Raw genomic sequence first — 20,467 nt, 5'->3', positions numbered from 1 at the left:
AACATACCAATGCTGGGCACACACACAACTGGCTCACCAGTGCAGCTTTCCACTTGTGAGGAAGTCCACTGGTGGAGAGGGAAAATCAGAGGCAAGAAACATCTACATGTGCTGCTCCATGCAGAGATTGTGGGCCAGGTCATCCAAAATGATTATTTTGTAGCAAAGCTGATATTGCAGATGTATCAGCACATTGGGACTTATTCTATTCATAGAAAGCAACAATGAGCTTCCCAGGGCACCACTGGTTGGGGCCTTTAACATTTAAAAGTCAGTGTAGATGTAACACAGTACATGACTTATGTGTGTCAAATACAGGTATGTGCCTTTTATGTTTAAAACTTGACAGTACTTTTTGAACAGTATGTTACACAGATTAATCCAAAATAATACTGCAGAAGCAACTGAATATGTATAAAGTGGGAGGGATGGTACATCTAACTGGACAATTTTAACTCACAGCAGCCCATTGCTATTGAAAATCCGTTCTTGGAAGTTTTCATCAAAATGTGCAGATAAAAAACCTTATTTGTTCAACATCCAATATGATCCTGGGAAACAATTAGGATTAAGAGTTGGTACCAGTTTTAAATGAAGCCAGCATTGGGGTTTATAATTACTGAAGTGAGTCAACTAGTTGCTTCTCAAAGGATTTAACAGCCAACATTACAGATTAATTGATGGCCTTCCATCAGAACCAGTACCAGCATTTACCATTTGTTTTCATAACTTCCAAGTTCGAGATAACAATTTCTATAACTGTAAGTGTCAACATAAACTGCACCTATCCCTGTAACTATTTCATAAAATACACATTAGATTATGCTTGAGATAGGATTATCCATAGCACATCTTCTATATTCCCTACCCATCCAAAGCTACTGAACCAATAATTATTGCTCGCTTTAAAATGTGCTAGATGAGAAGTTCAATGTGTTGATATAATGAGAATTTTGCAGATCACTCAAATCCAGCAACATGAAGTCAAATCAAGGAAACTGAAATCACAAGAAAATCTAGTATTTTATGTGTAATTTCTACTCAATCAACTACTGAATTTTCTTTTGAAGAATTAAAGTGAATGTAAATGTTTAGTGTTGTTCATGAACATTTCTGCTTTGCATGTAAGACTTCTGAATTTTGTAGTTTTGAAATGTATAATTTTCAGACTCTGATGACTATGCGTTTTATTTCATTTCCCAGTATTACACAAGACACACTGAATGTGTATATGTGTACATCTGTATGCACATATACACAAACACATGCATCTATACACCTATTAATTGATTTATATAAATATAAATCTTTTGTATGATGACACAGGCAACATCAGAGAATCTTAAATGAGATTGTTAAAACTGAGCAATACAAAACTACAACTCTGAAATATGAAATATTCTACCATGATACACAGTATTTATGAAATGTTTTCATGTTTAATGCTTGCAATATTAGAAATAAATATGTATTTTAAAAGCCAATCAAAAACCAAGCTCACATAAATCATTATGCCATATCACATGTACTATGTAGCATTCTGAGATTGTTTTCCATGTCATGATCTTAGCCTTATTATTTATTTACTTTCTTTTATCTTGCATTTCTTCTGATATAGGGACTCAAGGCTTATGAAAGGGGGTTCACCCAGACTGTAATCTTTGTTTTGCCTTAGGAAAATAATGACAGTTAACCAGGCAACTGGAATTAAAGCTCTGTTCTCCAATTTTCTATAAAGTGATGCAACTCATATCATGGTTAACTATCTCAGAAGAGATTGAATGACACTACTGTGCACGATGTTGGTAGTAACATCAGAAGTGCATTTTAATTCAACTGTTTTCCACTGTGTGCGGTTGAAAACAGGTCATATGTTATCTACATGTGCAGAAGGTGAAGATGGTTGTGCAGCCTTCTTGGCTTCTGGGGCTAGATTTATCTGTTGTTCTCAAAACTGGCTTGAAAACTGAATATGGATCAAAACAGAAAGCCAATGCCAGTTTTTGGTGGAGTTAAAAATCTATTCAGAATGCTGGGCAATGTGACTACCCTCCCCTTTCCACTAGAGCAGTGGTTCTCAACCTGTGGGTCCCCAGATGTTTTGGCCTTCAACTCCCAGAAATCCTAACAGCTGGTAAACTGGTTAGGATTTCTGAGAGTTGTAGGCCAAAACACCTGGGGACCCACAGGTTGAGAACCACTATAATAGTGGAATCACAAGTGATTGACTCAGATCCTCGCCCTTCACACTGCATTCCTACAAGTTGACAGCACCACACCCCTTTTGTGGATATATGCATGAGGAGCCCACTGTTGCAACTTTTCATTTCTTGCTCAAGACCAGGCAGTTTTCACAAATATGGAAACCTTTGTTTTTAATTATCTCTTCCTTTCCCCAATGTTCTATGAAAAGTGTAGTTACATTTTTGTACCATGCTACAGATTGACTTTGTATTTTTTTTAAATTGGACTATGCTTTTAAACAATAAAATTGTATTAAAAATTTAAAGTATAAAATAAGTAAATGTACCATAAATAAATAACTGTCTTTTTCCATTGCAGTACATACAACAATACATTCTCCTAAGTCATATAGTCATCATTTACAATAGACAACTTAAGCTTACTAAAGATGCACGAAATAACAGAATACAAGGCACAATCATAAAGTGGGATTTTTCCTTTAGGGTGTTTATATTGTCTCATGTCAGCTTGATAAGTATACTGTAAAAAGTGCAGAAAACAATGTGCAATGCGAATACTGTATAAAACATGATTGCATACGTGATTTGGCCTTTTTATCTTTAATGACTGAAAATAACCAATTATTCCCCGTAAAATTATAGTATGACATTTTAAAAATTAATAATATTCTAGCACTATCTAAAAAGTCCTGAAACAATTATACCTGGGTAATATTGTGTACTGATGTGCCAGTGTACATATTCAATATGTATATGCACATACTTCTTCAGAAAGTAATTTTAGTCCGTTTAACACAATTTGTAGTAATTGCTAATATGATAATAACATAAACACCAGAATCTCATATTTTCCTGCATGTTCCTTGATCCCTTTAACACAATTTATAACTTTTCCTCAAGTTCTTTTAAAGGATCCCACCAGTGCATTACTGTGTATTTTTTATTACAAAGTATCAGTAGAGATAATTTTTCAGAACAATCTATACTTTGAACATGGAATCATAAACATAATTGAAACTGTAGGCTGCACTGACACTCAAAACTATTCCACTGTACCGGTTTTCAGTCTTTGGCACGATAAACAGAGATTTGATTGATACGAGAATGTAGGTCTGAAAAATTAGACATATTAGTCAAACTTTTTCCAATGTGGATATATATATGTATGCATATATATCTACATATCTATATATAAATATATAGATTTACACACTGTGATTTCTCTCTCTGGCAGAACATAGATAAAACAACCTGCACTACATTGGTTTTTCCAAAAAGTGTGCCCAATCACTACCGAATTAAATGCTACCGAATCGGCAAAGTTTGGCAATTTTGCATTTGTTCTCAATAGTGTCTACTGCCATACTCTGCTAATATCCTGAAAAACACAGATACTACACTCTATACAAATGTACTGTACCTTGCTCATTCAAAAATAGTTCTGTTCTCAGTCTGTTACATTAAAAATTCTCTCATTTTAATCAATTAGAGGTTGTACTGTTCAAAATTACAGTAGCATCTCTCCAAATCAAGTTTCATTTATACAATCTTTGATTCCAACTGAAGTAAATTGAAATGCATAACCTACTTGGAGGGCAATAAATAGCAAATGTCTAAAATACATACTTCTTCCAAAGAAACGTTCAGTTTGTTTTTGCTCTATTTCTCCAAATCAAAAACCAATCTAACTTGTGAATAGCAGCCAAAAGCAGTATCCATAGGTCTTCTAATTCCTCAGTTGTACCTATTTATGAGCATTTTTAAAATGCTGAAGTTACCAACCAATCAGATTAGCCTTTGCTTTTTCAGTCAATTTTCGGACTCTGCCTCTGCTAGATGTCCCAAAAGTCAAAGAGGTGTCTTCAAACAACAGCTGCCTTTGCTCCTCCTCTGAGTCATCTTCATTGTAAAAAGCTGTCCTTCTCCCCTGGTTTCTAGTTCTCATGTGAGGCTCAGAGTCTTTACACTCCTCAGGCTCTGCATCCCCTTCTTCAACAGGTCCATCTGTTTTTTTTCTCCTGCTTCTTGTCTGAATCTTAGGATCTGCAGAAAACTTTTGTTCCAATCCTGGTTGCTCTGCCTGTGGCTTTCTTTTTGGTTTTCTACCTACACGTCCTTTCCTTGGTAATAGGTCTTTTTTCACATTATTTTCTGGGACAGAATTGCAAGCAGTAGAAGCAGAGGCTTCCTCTGTTGGCAAGCCTTTAGTGACTTGGTTTGCATTCTTCTCCAAACTCTGCTGCTGAGCAAGTAACAGGCTTTTTGGTTTTCTTCCTCTTTTTTTGGGTACCACTTCACAGCCGTTGTTAGTCTCATTCTTGGGTTTCCGTCCAGGACCCCTCTTAAACACGGGCTTTGAGGGCTGTCCTCCGTGTCCATTCAACTGGATGCTTCCTGATGCCAAAGCCACAGCGCTCTTCTTGCAATCTGCTAAAAGGCAGAACTACATGTCAGAGGCTTGCAACAACCGTTTTCAACAACATACCACACAAACCTCAATTCTATTTAAAAATGTAAAACAAAATTGGAATGAACAAAGAATTTCCCAACCGTTACCTTCTTTGTAATATGCATCCATTGAGGACACAGTAATACATCTTCCTTCTTTCACATAATCTACCTGTTCAACCTGGGAGAACAGTCAAATGTGATTGGACATTTACAATATATTATGGGAGTTATGGAAAGTGAGTTTGTCAACTTTCAAAGAGTTGGCATATTCAAATCACACAGCCAGAAAATTCAGAGGGGGGGGGGGAATTCTCTTCACAGCAGTATAACCATTTGTTGTAAACCACAGAAGTAGGCTATATTCAAAATTCACAGAACAGGACTAAGAGAAGTTATCTTCAGTGCATGGGGATTATCTAGGAATAGGAAGAATATCTCACTTTCTGAAACTTACCACCTCTCATGGAGATGAAGGTTTTGTTATGGATTATGAAGCTTATTATTTCCCAAAGGTGCTACAAAATAATTGATTCCTTCTTACTTCTCAGAGAGGAATGTTGTGTTCATCTGATAGAAGGAGATGGTACTGCACATATTGTAAAGAGTTAATATGGGAAACCTGAAACCACAGCAAGTTTTCTCATTGGACTGAAGGCTTGTCATTTTACACTCGGAAGATGTAGCAGGTGAAAATGAAGGGATGTGATGGCTCTCATGTCAAGCTCCCTTCCACTCTCCAGTTAGGATTTTTTCTTACTTCCTAAAGCTTAAGTCTTGTTATTACGCACTCTAAAATAATTTTATAAAACCCCAAGCTCACCTTGTGGATTGCTGGTGGAAGATTTTGGTTTGATTTTACGTTTAATTGGTTTATCTTTTTCCACATTTTCTCTTCCAGTATTATTTCTAGTGTTGTGAGTGTAATTGGTTTGATTAGGGACTGGTAACATATTCTGATTCTTGGAGAGTTTGGCAGAATTTTCTGGCACTGTGGAAGCAAAATTACAACAAAAGAGCATTGAAATCCAAGATTTTCTACTAGTCCCACTCATTAAGTAAATAAATTTGTATCAAATGTTTGTTATACGCCTTTTAATTAAAATGAGTCCATTCATCTTCTTTATGTCTTCCCACACCACCATTTACATAATTAGACCTTAATTTAAGAACTAAATCCAATTTAATTTCAAACTCTATAGAATTATTAAACAGAATGGATGCACTTCATGTATACCTTAACAGATAACTCTGGTTTAGAATAAAATGAAATTTAGCCTTCTGAACTTTACGGAACATTAATGTATATTATCAGGGCTGTTCACAAGGTAAAATAATATTAAAATAAAATAATAAAACAAGAGAAAGAGGTGAAACTAGTTTAGCAGCACAAATATGCAACATATTACAGATTAGTTATTAAGAGGTCTGAGAGAATGAAATTCTTTAAGAGGTCTGAGAGAATGAAAAAGCCTCCAATAAAGAGGAGACATGTAATATCCTAAAATCAGGTTGCCAACACTGAAAAAGAAACACGTACTTGAGCAGCCGATAATGTTAAAATGGGAACTATCACAGATTTAAAAGCTGAAAAGGGTATCAACGAATTCACTCACCTGGCACTCCTTGTGCAACAATACTAGGTTTCACAGCTAAAGGTTTTCCTGCTGAAGTAGATGGCTGCTCATGATTAGCTATTTCTGTTACTGCCCTTGTACTCCTTTTTCGGACCAAAGTTGCAGAGTCAACCGCTTTCCCATTCATCTGAGCAGCAATGTTTCTCAGGGATGTTCCCCGGGCAGGTGCAGAGGAGACAGCGGCAGATGTGGGTTCAGCTTTCAGCTGCGGCTTTATTAGTCGCCGTTTCCTTTCTGGACTACAAACAGATGGCAATAACAATTGGGTTACTTCAGATTAAAATGACGGTACACCTTCTGATCTTCAATTAAAGCTTCTCACAGTTTCAATTTTCTCCATCAACTGGATATGCAAATGTAATCCGTTTCAACCAACTCTCACTCTCAGCGTTTCTTCAGCAATTTCCAGGGACCCCACTGTGATGTTTTTTGGCAGGACAGAGCGATAAAATGCTTTAGAACTAGGGGTTACTGCTTCATTTAGATTCTCCCAGAATGGACAAAGCTCTTACCTTTCCCCACTCTAACCAAAGAAGGGAATTGTCTTTTTTATATGAGTTAAGGTATAGTATTTACATTGACCTGTGGATAATCCAACTCAGGTTTCTGGAGTCAATAAGATTCCAATCATTGCTTCTCCATTTTTATTCTTTCCAGTGGTGAAAGAATGAAATAATAATAATTGATTAGTCTGATTCTCAAATGGGGGTGAGAATTCTCAATAGGTTGTGGTAAGGCACAAATGAAGAGGAAATATTAACAGTTACCCTCAGATCACTCTTAGAATCAAGATGGTAAAACCCTTTCTATACTAAGTATAGGAGCAATAGAAGCAGGTATCAAGAACTCTCACAGCAGTAAAAACAAGGCAGATATTGGGTCAAATCCAATTCATATCTCCAATTAGAAAGGACCCAGTGAATCCATGGGAAATTAAGTCAACATTCCACTCATTAAACTGATGTATTCTACCGAAGAGTAATTTTGGATTCAGGCCACTGCATTTAGAAGAGCAGGGTGGTATACCATACCTTGATGCAACACTACTAGAAACAGAACTGCTTCTACTTCTTTTCTTCCTTCTTTTTTTAACGGTGCTTCTTTTATGAAAACGCAAAGCAGACTTGTAATCTGATAAAATAGAACTAATGTGTTCCTCAAAGAAGGCAGACAGGCGTAGGCTCATGCTGTAAATCTATGGAAGATTTTAAACAATCAGTATAACAGTACATCTTGAGGAGTTTATTTCATCCTAAGAAATCCTTTACAGTAACCTAAACAGATGAATACATCAATGGCACTTAATCTATATTGCTGGCATGGCACTTCTGAATCCAAAATCTCTACCTGCTCCCATCCTGAACACATAGAGACAGAAGAGTGGCAATGAGGAGGTGGATAGTGGAGGGCTCTGGACACTTTCCATGTTTTACAAGTTACATGGGGAAGAAAGCAAGATCCAAGCTGGATAGTGATAACAGAGGTGCAATTAATTATGCCCTATATCCTTACTATGGTGGCTGTATCTGGGTGTGCAGGAATGATGACTGGAAACATAAGGTTTTAGTCCTATAAAGAATCTCCACAAATGTTTGTGGATAAAATGCAGCACCCCTAAAGAATTATAAGAATACGCAGAGGTTCAGTTTCAGATGGCAGAAAATGAAGATGGAACCACATTATTAAATGAGTACATGCATATCACTGCCATTTTAGACATGAATCAAAACAATTCAGTTAGTTGAAATCACAAATAGGGAGCATGTGGATCAGGACAAGCCACTGTATAATACTTTGAGGTGAAACTGCTTGTAGTGCTTTTTCCTTCACTTACATGCCCTTCCTTTATGAAAATGCAAAGCAAATTGGTAATCGGATAAAATGGAATTAATGCGTTCCTAAAAGAAGGTGCTTGAACTTCAATGTACTATTGTGAACTATCTTCCTCATTAATAATAATAACTTTATTTGTACCCCACCACCATCTCCCAAAAAGGACTCAGGGCGGCTTACAGCAGCACATAATAGTACCATAAAACACATAAAAATACAGGTAAAATTATATCAACATGTTAAACAGTAACAATATCAATTAATATAAAACAACACATTACAAAATAAAAGACTGAAATCATTCTTGTCCTGTCTTTCAGTTCCAATGTTTAAACCATTATCATCATCTCAGTAACAGAGACTCTGTGAAAGACAGCTAGATAAAGGTTAAAGCTGGTTCCAGTACATCAGCTATTTCATTCATCTGACCATAGCTTAACTCTAGAAACATGCTTTCAGATATTTATTAATTTAATATCAAACCACAAAAGAGTTATGAACTGCTCAAATCATACACTGCTGTAGCAGTGACTGAAAATAAGAGGTCTTTCATTTATCAAATGCTTTTAGATTCCTTTAATTTATAAAATATAGCATTTTCAGGTAAATTTAACTAAACAAGGTCTTTCTAAGGCTTTAGAATCTCAGAAGTGCATATCAGTAGCAGCTGCACACTCAGAATAAGCACAGCAAATAAAAATCAAGCCAATATGTACAAATTATGAAGACTTACTCTTGATCTTTTACATGGTGTATAAACTTTGGAGTTGCTGAAGATTAGTCTCACATCTTTACACAACTCCATTGGAGATTCATAATTCCCTGCTTCTAGTGTTTCTCGAACTGTAGCAAAATCCATTGGTGTGTCAATGATGTCTCTGTAATCCTTGTTTTTTTAAAAAAAAATCATACATTTTAATTTGTTCATTTTAAAGAAGGAAGATTAAATTACAACTTTATGAACAATATTTCTAGATAAACTTTTAATAAAACGACAAATTGTAATTCAAATATACTTTAAGCCCAGAAGAATATCTTCTTCTAGGAAAATGTTAAACAGCGTACAAGAAATCATGCTTCACATTGATGAATCCCAATACAAGTATTTAATGATAGTACAAGATAGAAAAATAATTATCTCCTGATGAAAACTACATTTTGTTCATTTATTTTAAGCTATTATTCTGATTTATTTTATTAATGTGGATACTTCAACTGAAATGTAACATTATCAAATACTCACTGGATATTCAAGGAGATCCACTGGCTGACGAAATGGTTCAGAATCTTCACACTGAAAAATCAGATTCAACAATTCCTGACACTGCCTTTTCCAGGCCTGAATATCATAGGATTGTGCTCTATTACGCAGCCTCCGCTTTGGCTGATGATCCTGGAATAGCAATATTGATTACGCTTTATTTTAAAAAGTAGCCACTGAGACAAAATAAAGACAAATCTTTTGGAATTAACTTTTAGTATCCTCATTTAATGTAACTCCTCCATATTTTTCAGGCTTCATTACTTTTCATCACTTGTTGAACTGTCTGTTTCTGTAATTTCACTGCAGTGGTCTTTATATTTGTTTTAGACCACACATTACCCCCTTTTTTTTTGGATGAAACTGTTTATCTTTGGCAGGGCTATTTTATTTTTGTACAATGCTACATAATGCAATAATACTATAAAAACAAATGATGAAGATGCTATCACTCTCATAATCATCATTTAATTTTCTCTTTACTAGCCATCTTGCACTATGCACTTGAGACACAGTTTTGTGTTTGTGTGGGATCTATTTGGCAGTTTTACCCCAAAAACACTAAAGTAAACATCTCTGTTTTGGTGACATCTGCTAATGGCAAACTTTTTGTTTCCATGTGTGAAACTGGGGTAGCAACTATTATTAATGCTAATGTTAACAGTTGCTAAAGCAAACAGTAATCTTATTGAAAACAAAGGTACATTTCATCTAACTAATCTCAAAAAGATTCCTTGCTTACATCTATCTTCACACGTAATCAAAAGCAGAAATCAAGCAAGAAATCTTACCTTCCTCTTTCTAGTGGAAGTGCCTGGCAAGTTAATGTCTTTCTCTTCTTCCTTTGAGCAATAAAATATTAATTATATGGTGTAAATATACTAAACATTTGAAAAATACTTAAATTCAATAAATATCAAAATTGTTTATTTAATCATAGCTCCTTCCCACGTCCAATGAGATGAAGGTGGGAAACTTGTGGCCCTGGGATCATAAAACAAAACACATCCTTTAAAAAAGAACAGAAAGAAGAATCATGCCTTTGTAAGTCTCCAGGGGACATTAGTATCCTCCAAACCCAACATCTTATTTTAATTCATAAACAAAATTTTTAGAAACCACAATTTAATTCCAGTGAGGTTGGCTGGAGACTTAAAATGGCTCATCTGACTTTTTGTACTTGGTCTAGCTGACATTTTCTCCCTCCCTTGCAGGATCCAAAGCTTCACTTGCCTATCTGTAGAACATATTATGCAATATTAACATCCTTTTACAGATTAAAAGTCACTTTATGATTTTAGTTATCTTACTTTATATATACAGAAAATGCATTTTATATAATTTGGTTTGGCAGAAAGGTGTCTTGTTTGATGTATTAAAAGTGGAGCATTTCTGAATATAACACTTGGATTATAAGGAACCTCTCTAGGTTTATAAATCTGAGAAGTAAAAAATAAAAAAAGCAAGAAACTGTTGACATTAGTGAAAAAAGAAAATATTTTGTTTCTATTAGGTCTCTAGAACAGGGCTCCTCAAACGAAGGCCTACTGGCCAGGTGTGGCCCTCCAGGGTCATTTACTCCCCCTCCATCCTATATTTTAGTCTTAGGGTTGCCCCTAGTCTGAAATGATTTGTAGGTACCCAACAACAACCCTAATTAACTTGCCTCTGTCATCAGCCAAAAGCACACCCAGACTTCCCATTGAAATACTGGTCAGTTTATGTTGGTTAAAATTGTTTTTTATTTTAAATATTGCATTGCTTTTTGTATTGTTTTTTGTACTACAAATAATATGTTGGTTTTTTTAAAAAAAAAACAACTATAGTCCACCCCCCTCAACAGTCTGAGAGAACATGAACAATTTGTCCAAATTGTTGATTTTTTCTTTGGCCCATAACATCTCTGGTAGCAAGACTATTGAAATGTCACATAACCACATGTAGCAGATAGATATAATTTCTTGGAATTCTGGAGAGCCGAGAGACTAATTTTGGAAGGCTTTCCATGGAATCTGGAGCCATCCTCAAGTATTGAGCATTATTTCTAGGGTGACTCATTAATGCTACATATTTTTCAAAGGTATATATACAAGCACCATCAAAGATCTACATGCAGTAATATTTGGTACTGTGGAAGATGCAAAATATTTTATAATATTTTATAATATTCAGAAAATGTATGCCTCCTAAACCACAAATTATGGCACACTAAGTCAACTTACCTCCTCTGAGTCAGACAAGACTTTTTTCTTCATTGCATTATAAAGTGGGATTATGTCATAGCAAGTCTGATCTCTGTTCAATGCAAAAATTGTATTAGTGTGTGCAAAATTTCAACAATTAAAACTGTCTATCTCAACAAACAGATTCAACAACTGTTTCTTCTCTAAACAGGGAAAATGCTTCTAGTACAGTATAAAATGTTTACCAAAAATGGGGTTCTGTTTGTATCCTATCACTTAGTCTACAGTATCCACAAAAGCTGGACCTTATGATCAAAACATTGCTTTCAAAAAAGCATTATCGGTACATTCCTTAATACTGAAAACTTATTCCCATCATATTCCTATCACTCGGTAAGAGGAGATTGACACCAAATCATAATAGGTTGCTCCACCATGTCATCCAAAGAATACATTTGTTGTTAAAATGTTTATAACAGGAGTGAGAAAAGTGCAGCTCATAGGCTGAATGCAACCCCCAGGATTTAAAAAACACCACAAAAGCCACAAAATGACCTCTAGAGCATTTGGAGGGGGTTCTATCCTGTCTGGAGGGTCCATTAAGCCATCCCAACCCTCAGGGCCAAAACAAACTTGTGCAAAAACAAAATTCCAAATGTTTTGTTTCAAAATCCTTCCAGGAGGCCAAGAAAGGGGCAAAAAGCATGTCCCTCAAATGGCATTTGGGGTACATTTCTTTCTTTCTTTTTATTTTTGCAGGAGATCTGCAGAGGAAAGTGTGGTCCTCCAAAGACTCCTGGGGGGTTAGTGAGGGCCCATAACCCCACGTTTTCCTGTCTCTGATTTCTAGTAACATAATAAGGCCCTCAAGGATGAAAATCAGAACAAGGACACAGAGAAAAACAGGCTTCCTGACCAACTCTCCTGGTAGAAACTTTCAAGCAACTTTTACTGAAGGAAATTATGACTACACAGTACTATTTTTTCAATGTATTGTCGAAGGCTTTCATGGCTGGAATCACTCGGTTCTTGTGGGTTTTTTCGGGCTATATGGCCATGTTCTAGAGGCATTTCTCCTGATGTTTCGCCTGCATACTATTTTTTCAATTTTTGTATTTTCTTTTGTTTTAAACTATGACTAAAGAGTGTGGTTGTTAGCCACCTTGGGTCCCCATGGGGAGAAAGGTTGGGTATAAATGAAATAAATAAACAACCCTTCTTATGTCATGTTCATTGCAGATCTCTATATAGAAGCTTACTTCATGAACTGCAGGAGGAGGTCTGTGACAAACTTCGCCAATTTGACAATGGGACTTCCTGGTTCATTGAATGTCCGAGTATTGTATTCTATATACCGAACTTCCCACATGAGTGAAGAAAGACGCCTTTAAAAAATTGGGGAAAACACAAAAACAAATTGTGAAAAAATACATCTGTAATTAAAAAAAAATCTAACATGTAAAAAGATTTTGTGAACGAATTACAGTACGGGGGAGTAGCTATCAGTGCTTAATTTGAAACTTACATCAAACTTAATAGAAAATATTTTAATTCAGAAGTATAATTACATAGTAGAAACTTATGGCTAGTTATACAGTGTGTCAATAAAGTCTTCTTTACCATTTAAAAATATTACAAAGGCAAATGATGAGATATCTTAATCAGATTTTTTCTATGTACTTAATGGTTATCAAAGTTTTTAATCACATTGCATTTGTGTATTTCAGGAACCCTGTTGATGAAAAAAGTACTGTTAAATGGAATTAACCACTAAATGGCACAATGTGTATCTTTAAATAGTAATAAGATTTTATAGAAACCCTGTATTTGCTTAGAAGCAAAAAAGTGCACTTTTTTGCTTCTCTGTGTTACTACTTCACATCTTCCATGGTTGATCTGGAACTAAAAACAGATACTCTGTGATGATGCCCTGGTTCTAAATAAATGATTATCATCCTTTGTTTTTATTTGCACCACCACTAACATGGTACATGGATACTGTGAGGCTCAAAAGAAACTACAGCAAATTAAAAAAAAAACCTTTTAAAATAAGTATCTTAATCTCCTCTCTCTATATTCCCGTGTGGAACATAAGATATCTAATAGAAAGAACAAGAAAAAGGCACAGTATTATTTATTTAATATGATAAATTTGATTTATCAATTTATTTAATGTGTAGAACTCAAGATGGTCTTAAAATTAAAACATAAAAACAACAGCTAAAAATAAAACTGAAAAAGTCAAAATATTTGATAGATTAAAACACTATATAAAAATACATATGACATTCTTTTCCTTGAAAAGGATATTACTGAGGGAAATGAGGCTAGCCACCTTTAGAAGACTCTATTGGAACCTAAGCCACAGAAAAATCTTAACTCTCTAGATTAAGTATATCTCTAGAGCAGTGGTTCTCAACTTGTGGGTCCCCAGGTGTTTTGGCCTACAACTCCCAGAAACCCCAGCCAGTTTACCAGCTGTTAGGATTTATGGGAATTGAAGGCCAAAACATCTGGGGACTCACAGGTTGAGAACCACTGCACTAGAGTCACTGGGAAATTGAGGAGCTCTCTGAAGGTTATCTTAATCGGTGAGTCAGGTTCATTTCAGAGGAAAGAATTCTTCAGATATCATAGTACTAAAGCATGCAGGGTTTCAACAGTCATCATAATCACTTCCAACTATCCCTGGAAACACATTAGAAATGAGGTGCAGCTGTCTCAACATGGAGTTACATTCTCTTTGTACATAGTTGTGTTAACAACAAGGCTGCTACATAAAGAAAAAAGGAAGTTTCTGATTACACTTCAAATACAGCCTTATGTAATACTGCCATACTCTAGACATGATCACGCAAAAAATGTAAGATGCCATAGAAGTCAAAAGTGCATTTCAAGTAATTTCACAAGGAACACACCTGTAAAATCTATTTTCCAGTCTTTGTTTAATTGTGCTGAGATCAGTAGGATATGCAACAACAGTACAGTACATTGGATAAGCTAGGAAATCCACAGGAGCCACAAAAGCAGACGCAATATCTAAATATGAAAACAACAAAGATGTAATAACTGAATCAAAGAATAGCATTTTTAAAGTTGTAAAGGTATTTTAAAAAACAGCCTGGATAGTTAAAGATAGGTATTATTTTTATAAATGTATAAAAAAACACTAAGCAGTGTTGCTTGATCGTGTATTTGTATTTAAGTCCTAATAAAAAATATTCTCCAAAGTCCATGACATCAATGTTATTTTTCTCCTCTGAATACTTATGATTATCTTTTTATTAAGACAGAGTAAAAGAAAACATACATACAAACAAAAAATAAATCAACATCATCAACAACAAAGAATTAAATACTTTTTATAGACTACTAAATCCTAAACATCAAAAACTAACTACAATAACTACAAACTACAGACAATCTATTTTATCTAATTGAAGGGCTTTGCATTCTCTGTCCGGTGGATATATGCTCTCAGTTTGACACCCATTTAGTGAAAATCCTTAGAATGTTAGTAAGCATAAATTTAACTAACCCCAATAAGAAAAGCAATGAAAAAAAAATTTAAAAATTGTATCCATTAGATATAAACAAAAGGAACACTTAGTGAGCATCAATATATGTCACTATATTCATTCACAGTAAAATACCTAGAGTCATCAGTTGGTTTATCCCTGAAATTATTCTTTCACATTCATCATCGCGACTCCGGGAACCCCATTCTCCATCCAGGGGCTTATAGATCAGTGATCTGCTCTCAGCACTAGTTAAAGGAACACTAGTTCCAAGCTCCTCTGGAAAGACAGCTGAAAGCAAGAACAAAACTAACATAACAGCTGATACAGTAATACTTGCAAGTAGAAGAGCTACATGTCTATAAAGACACAATGATATGAATAATCCATGGCCCACTGCTATTTCGGAGCAGATATTGATTGATATTATAAATATAACATTAGACTTGTGGGAACATACACATTACTCAGTATTTCTCATTAATTAATACATTTAATACAATTAATTCATCTTTAAAGTACGGAGCCCCGGGTGGCGCAGTGGGTTAAACCCCTGTGCCGGCAGGACTGAAGACCGACAGGTCGCAGGTTTGAATCCGGGGAGAGGCGGATGAGCTCCCTCTATCAGCTCCAGCTCCTCATGAGGGGACATGAGAGAAGCCTCCCACAAGGATGATAAAACATCAAATCATCCGGGCATCCCCTGGGCAATGTCTTTGCGGACAGCCAATTCTCTCACACCAGAAGCGACTTGCAGTTTCTCAAGTCGCTTCTGACACGACAAAACAAAATCTTTAAAGTAAATACCATATGCTTTGCTATAAATGATGTTTATAGCAAAACATCATAGAATCTCTATTAACTAGGCATCTGTTATTCTTTCATGCATAAGTTTTATTTGACATTAGCTTGCACACACTGTTGTCTATTTCATCAAATCCAGCTAAAACAGACTAAAATAACCATCCCCTTGAAATCAATCCTTGTCTTAAGTCAAAATTAGCAAAGGCAATTATGAAACAAAATTTTGTATCCTTACAAGTTAAAACTGAATGAAAGACTATATGTTACTTTAGATCTTAGCACGGTTTTTTTAGCATTATATATAATACATGAGGATAAAAAAAATTCACCTCCACATTATGCAAGAATAATCATGACTAATCTTCAATAACTGCCTGGAATCCTGCACTAGGGTGCCAAAACTTCTGGGGGGGAGGGGCTTAAGAGTACCATATTTCATCACATGAAGTTCGCATTTCAATGCCTTTATTTTTCAGAAAAAGATGTGCCTTTGATCCGCTGGTTTCTGTGTGCATGTTTGTTTTTTGTTTTGTTTTTAAACTGCCTTACCTCTGAGACAGGAAGAGGAGGCTGTGGGAAGATATGGAACCCCAAACAAACAGCTTTGTTTTTCTGTGTATTTTGCCTTGTAAAAGAGGGGAGGGAAGATCCAAGCCCCAAACAGCTCAGTTTGGAGTTAACTGCCGTGCCTCAGAGGAGGGGGGTGGGTGGGATCCAGGCCCCAAACAGTATACATGTGACAATAATGGTATGAAAGGCTGGAAGCTAATTTTTGGAGGCAAAAAAGGGGAGTGTAACCATTATAGGGTAGCAACTATTACGTGGTGAAATACCATACTCTGATTATTCATCTTAATGCTCTTTTTTCAAGCATAGAATTAGAGGGGAAGAATAAAACACAGAGTGAAAAAGAAGAATGTAATTCTCTACCAACATTAGAATAGAATTAAATTCCTTGGTAATTGTTTGTTTTGTTTTGTTTTATTCTATTCATTTATACCCCACCTTTCTCCCCCTTAGGGGACTCAAGTCAGTTTACAACTGCAGTACAATTCAATATCAGTTAAATTAACAGTAAACAAAACAACATAGCCCTCCATTAAAACAGTTAATTAGTCAATAAACACATTAAAACATTAAACAGATTAAAATATATAATGTGCATAGTTCCACACTTTTGGTTGAAACTTCTTAATATATAAACACAGAGACTGATTCATGTGGCAAAGTGTTTAAATTTCTTTTGCCACATTCACAATATGGCACTCCTCATTCTACTTTTGGAACTGCAGATATAGGTAAGGATTGTCCTGCCCATTCTTCAACACTAGAGCTGGGAAATAAGGCATGATATTATTTGATTACTCTTTTATTAAGGTTGACAACACTGTTTCTTACCATTTTTCCTAAATAGAGGGAAAAGCTGGTATACAGAAAGAATCAACCTTAGATGCTAGTTGCCACAATTCCTGGCTTTTCTTGCAAGGTCAGCCAAAAACTGGATGCCTATTGATGGGCGTGGTTCATCATACTATTTAGATAACATGCAAACCGCAGAAAATCTGATTTTATTAGCTACATGGTGATGTAAGTCTTCCATTTGCCATCTATTTCATTTGGTCTTACTTTAGCTGGGATTACCAAGAAAATTCAGGCCTTGATATGATAAATAAATAGACCAAATATAGCAATTATTAAGATCTGATGACTTTGAAAATTAAGGCTTGTTATCAGTGCTGGAAAAAAGAACCTTTCTGTTTAGAAATTCTGAACAAACAATTATTTCACAGTTTTGTTAATGTGTTAAAATAGGTTTCCCTTTCTTTACAGCAAAATAAGCTTAACATCTTTACAGTTGATCACATACGTACATAGTAAGTTCTGTCTCCTTTCTGTACTTCTAGGGGAAAGTAGACACATACCATTGTTTGGTATAGGCTCCATATCCCAAGGACTCATTTTCTCAGTGTCTCCATTGTCCCAACTTCCAAGACAAAAAAAAAGGAAAAATAAGATCAGACAATCACATTTAGGTTATTAATGAAATGACTTGACTGTTTTGAGGAAAAACACATAATTCCATATTTTAAAGAAGAAGGAGCATAATTTTGCAGTTAATGGTTAAAACACATGATATAAAAGAGGAAAGGTAAACATTATATATAAACAAAGTTACTAACCAGACATTGTAGCACTGAAACAAGCTGTCAGGATAATCAGGCTGAAGGGGCTCTTGACTTTCTATTGTCCCAAACCACCAGGCATCATCAATTACAGATCTAAATCTATCACCTGGACAAGAACACCACAGTAATTCAGTAATTGGTTTTTCATAAATGTTACCAGCATTTTTAAATTCAACTACTGCCAACTACACAACAAACAAAAATTGCAACCCAATGAAACTTTCAATTAGCTAATGATATTGAATAGATGAATTTGGCCAAGGAAGGTGAAGAATAACTTCCACATAAAGTTATATGCTAAAAGTGGGCTCTTCTTCAAGCTGAAACCTACTGTGGCATAAGCAGTATACTTCCAGACATGAAAAGTGGTATATATAATATATGATATAGAAGTACATTTCTGTAATATTTTAAAGTCTTCCATAATAGTATGGTATTCTATGGTAGTATGGTATTCTATAAATATAACATAAGTGAACACTGCTGCAAATATTTCAATATGCAGCAGACAGAGAGACACTATGCAGCAGACAAAACTGTCTTGAGGTGATAAATTGGCCTCTACGTTAAATGTGGAACAAAGGGTTGGCATCACAAGACTTGAATCCCATACCCAGGACTTGGTGAGATGATTATCTAATCTAAGGATTTTTATATGATAGAGTTTAATTCTTCCATATTAACCTCGCTCTCTTTCCTTAAATTGAACAGTATTGACAACACCAAATATATGTTCAATAGACATTCTAAAGACATTGACAAAATCTTCAAGACTCACGATTCAATTTGAAATAAGAAAGAAACAAATATATTCATTCATAATATAACCCTTAAAATAATATTTACATTGTATTATGTTGGAACATTTTATTTTTGTATAAACTGAAAGAAAAAGAAAACCCAACAAAGTAAATAAGCATTAAAAGTCACAAAATAGAGTGGAAGAAATGTTAAATCTACAAGGAAATAACAGACAAGAAATGGGTCAGTACATGACTAACCATCAGTTTATCAATCATGATTTTGTTACTTTTCAACTTCAAGGTTTGTTATTTATCAATGCATTAAATTAACTAGAGATTTTAACATATACATTTTGTGAATACGGTACATAGAAAAAGAGGCTATACTGCTTTCAAAATTACCAGACCACTGCTTCTTATGGAAACCAACCATTCAAATTTTGTACTTTACATTAACTTTATAAATGTCGTTGGAATGTATTCTTTGAAATATGCTAATAATCCAATTTTATTACACTCAAATAGAACTCTGACCCCAATCACTGGTATATGACTGTATCTTAAGACACCCACCTATGTTCCATCGTCTGTGTTTTGCATCATCAAATTGCTGCCTTAACACCAGGAAATCGATAACATCTGGCATATCATGATACCTACGTACAACCAATATGATATGGTATGAGAGCACTGCTTACCACTTTATAGCCAATTATATTTGAATACATAAATGCCAAGAAAGAATTTAGCACACATAATGGGTTAACTCAGACGATCAGTATAGGAATGTTAGCAGAGAAAAGACCAATAAAAACGGATGAAAGGATGAGGGGGTGGGTGAGGGGTCATTGTATGTGACTCTTTGGCATTCCCTACAGCAATCCTACACTTTGCCTCCATCTAAGTGTAAGGGGAAAAGAGCAAAGATAGAAAGGTGCACTATTTCATCCCAGATATGTGTGTGTGGGTGTATGCCACATGCATTCCTTCAGTTGATTACTGAAAATGTGGTCACCAAGCATATTATTCATCAGGTTGTCCTCAAAACAATGAAAAACATAAAAATGTCACTCTAACAACAAAATCTTTCCTTCCTCTTCTTCCTGCTACAGACTCTCCCCAATCTGCTCCAAATGGTACCCAGGAAGTCTACAGTGTGTATCAAAATGATGGACCCAATTTCAAAGCTGTATGTTTCATAATGGCAACATGTTATAACTACAAAGAAAGTTACCAACAGTTTAATGACTTCAGTTATAACTTAACAAGTTAGCAAGTTTTAACTAACCATTTTGAGCCAGAAACAAAGCTAAGAAAATAACCCTGCAAATAGAGAATATCTCATTAGGCCTTATGTTTCAAGGTACTCATTTTGTGAATCACTGAGGTCAGTCAGGAGCTGCTTCTGCAGTGTGAGGGACATCTAGCAACAATCATTTGAAACTATATCCCACTATTTCCAGTGGTAAGTTTCATTCATACAATCATAGAGTTAGAAGAAATCTCATGGGCCATCCAGTCCAACCCACTGCTCAGAAGCAGGAAAATCACATTCAAAGCACCCCCGACAAATAGCCATCCAGCCTCTCTTGAAAAGCCTCCAAAGAAGGAGCTGGCACCACACTCCAGCGCAAATATTTCCACAGCGCA

General features: G+C 35.3%; 1 protein-coding gene across 4 annotated transcripts in view; it reads right to left on the bottom strand.

The window, feature by feature from the left end:
• Nucleotides 1-2,348: 2,348 nt before the first annotated feature.
• The window catches only part of PHIP (pleckstrin homology domain interacting protein), an 82,264-nt gene continuing 64,145 nt past the window's right edge, over nucleotides 2,349-20,467 (bottom strand). For 2 of the 4 annotated variants that reach the window (XM_060752946.2, XM_067467752.1), the window contains 14 exons: nucleotides 19,391-19,473; nucleotides 18,069-18,180; nucleotides 17,760-17,872; nucleotides 15,220-15,375; nucleotides 14,485-14,605; nucleotides 12,826-12,951; nucleotides 11,606-11,678; nucleotides 10,175-10,225; nucleotides 9,366-9,515; nucleotides 8,856-9,008; nucleotides 7,321-7,484; nucleotides 6,269-6,528; nucleotides 5,476-5,643; nucleotides 2,349-4,634 (listed from right to left, as the gene is read on the bottom strand). In XM_060752946.2, the coding sequence (XP_060608929.2) occupies nucleotides 3,979-4,634; nucleotides 5,476-5,643; nucleotides 6,269-6,528; nucleotides 7,321-7,484; nucleotides 8,856-9,008; nucleotides 9,366-9,515; nucleotides 10,175-10,225; nucleotides 11,606-11,678; nucleotides 12,826-12,951; nucleotides 14,485-14,605; nucleotides 15,220-15,375; nucleotides 17,760-17,872; nucleotides 18,069-18,180; nucleotides 19,391-19,473 (2,386 nt within the window). In that variant the 3' untranslated portion in view covers nucleotides 2,349-3,978. The remainder of the gene's footprint in view (nucleotides 4,635-5,475; nucleotides 5,644-6,268; nucleotides 6,529-7,320; nucleotides 7,485-8,855; nucleotides 9,009-9,365; nucleotides 9,516-10,174; nucleotides 10,226-11,605; nucleotides 11,679-12,825; nucleotides 12,952-14,484; nucleotides 14,606-15,219; nucleotides 15,376-17,759; nucleotides 17,873-18,068; nucleotides 18,181-19,390; nucleotides 19,474-20,467) is intronic. The other 2 variants (XM_060752947.2, XM_060752948.2) reach the window with 2 other exon arrangements.

Source organism: Anolis sagrei, chromosome 1 (genome assembly GCF_037176765.1).
Source record: "Anolis sagrei isolate rAnoSag1 chromosome 1, rAnoSag1.mat, whole genome shotgun sequence".
Taxonomy (NCBI): Eukaryota; Metazoa; Chordata; class Lepidosauria; order Squamata; family Dactyloidae; genus Anolis; species Anolis sagrei.
Note: the sequence above shows the minus strand (reverse complement) of the source record. Positions and strands in the feature narration are given on the sequence as shown.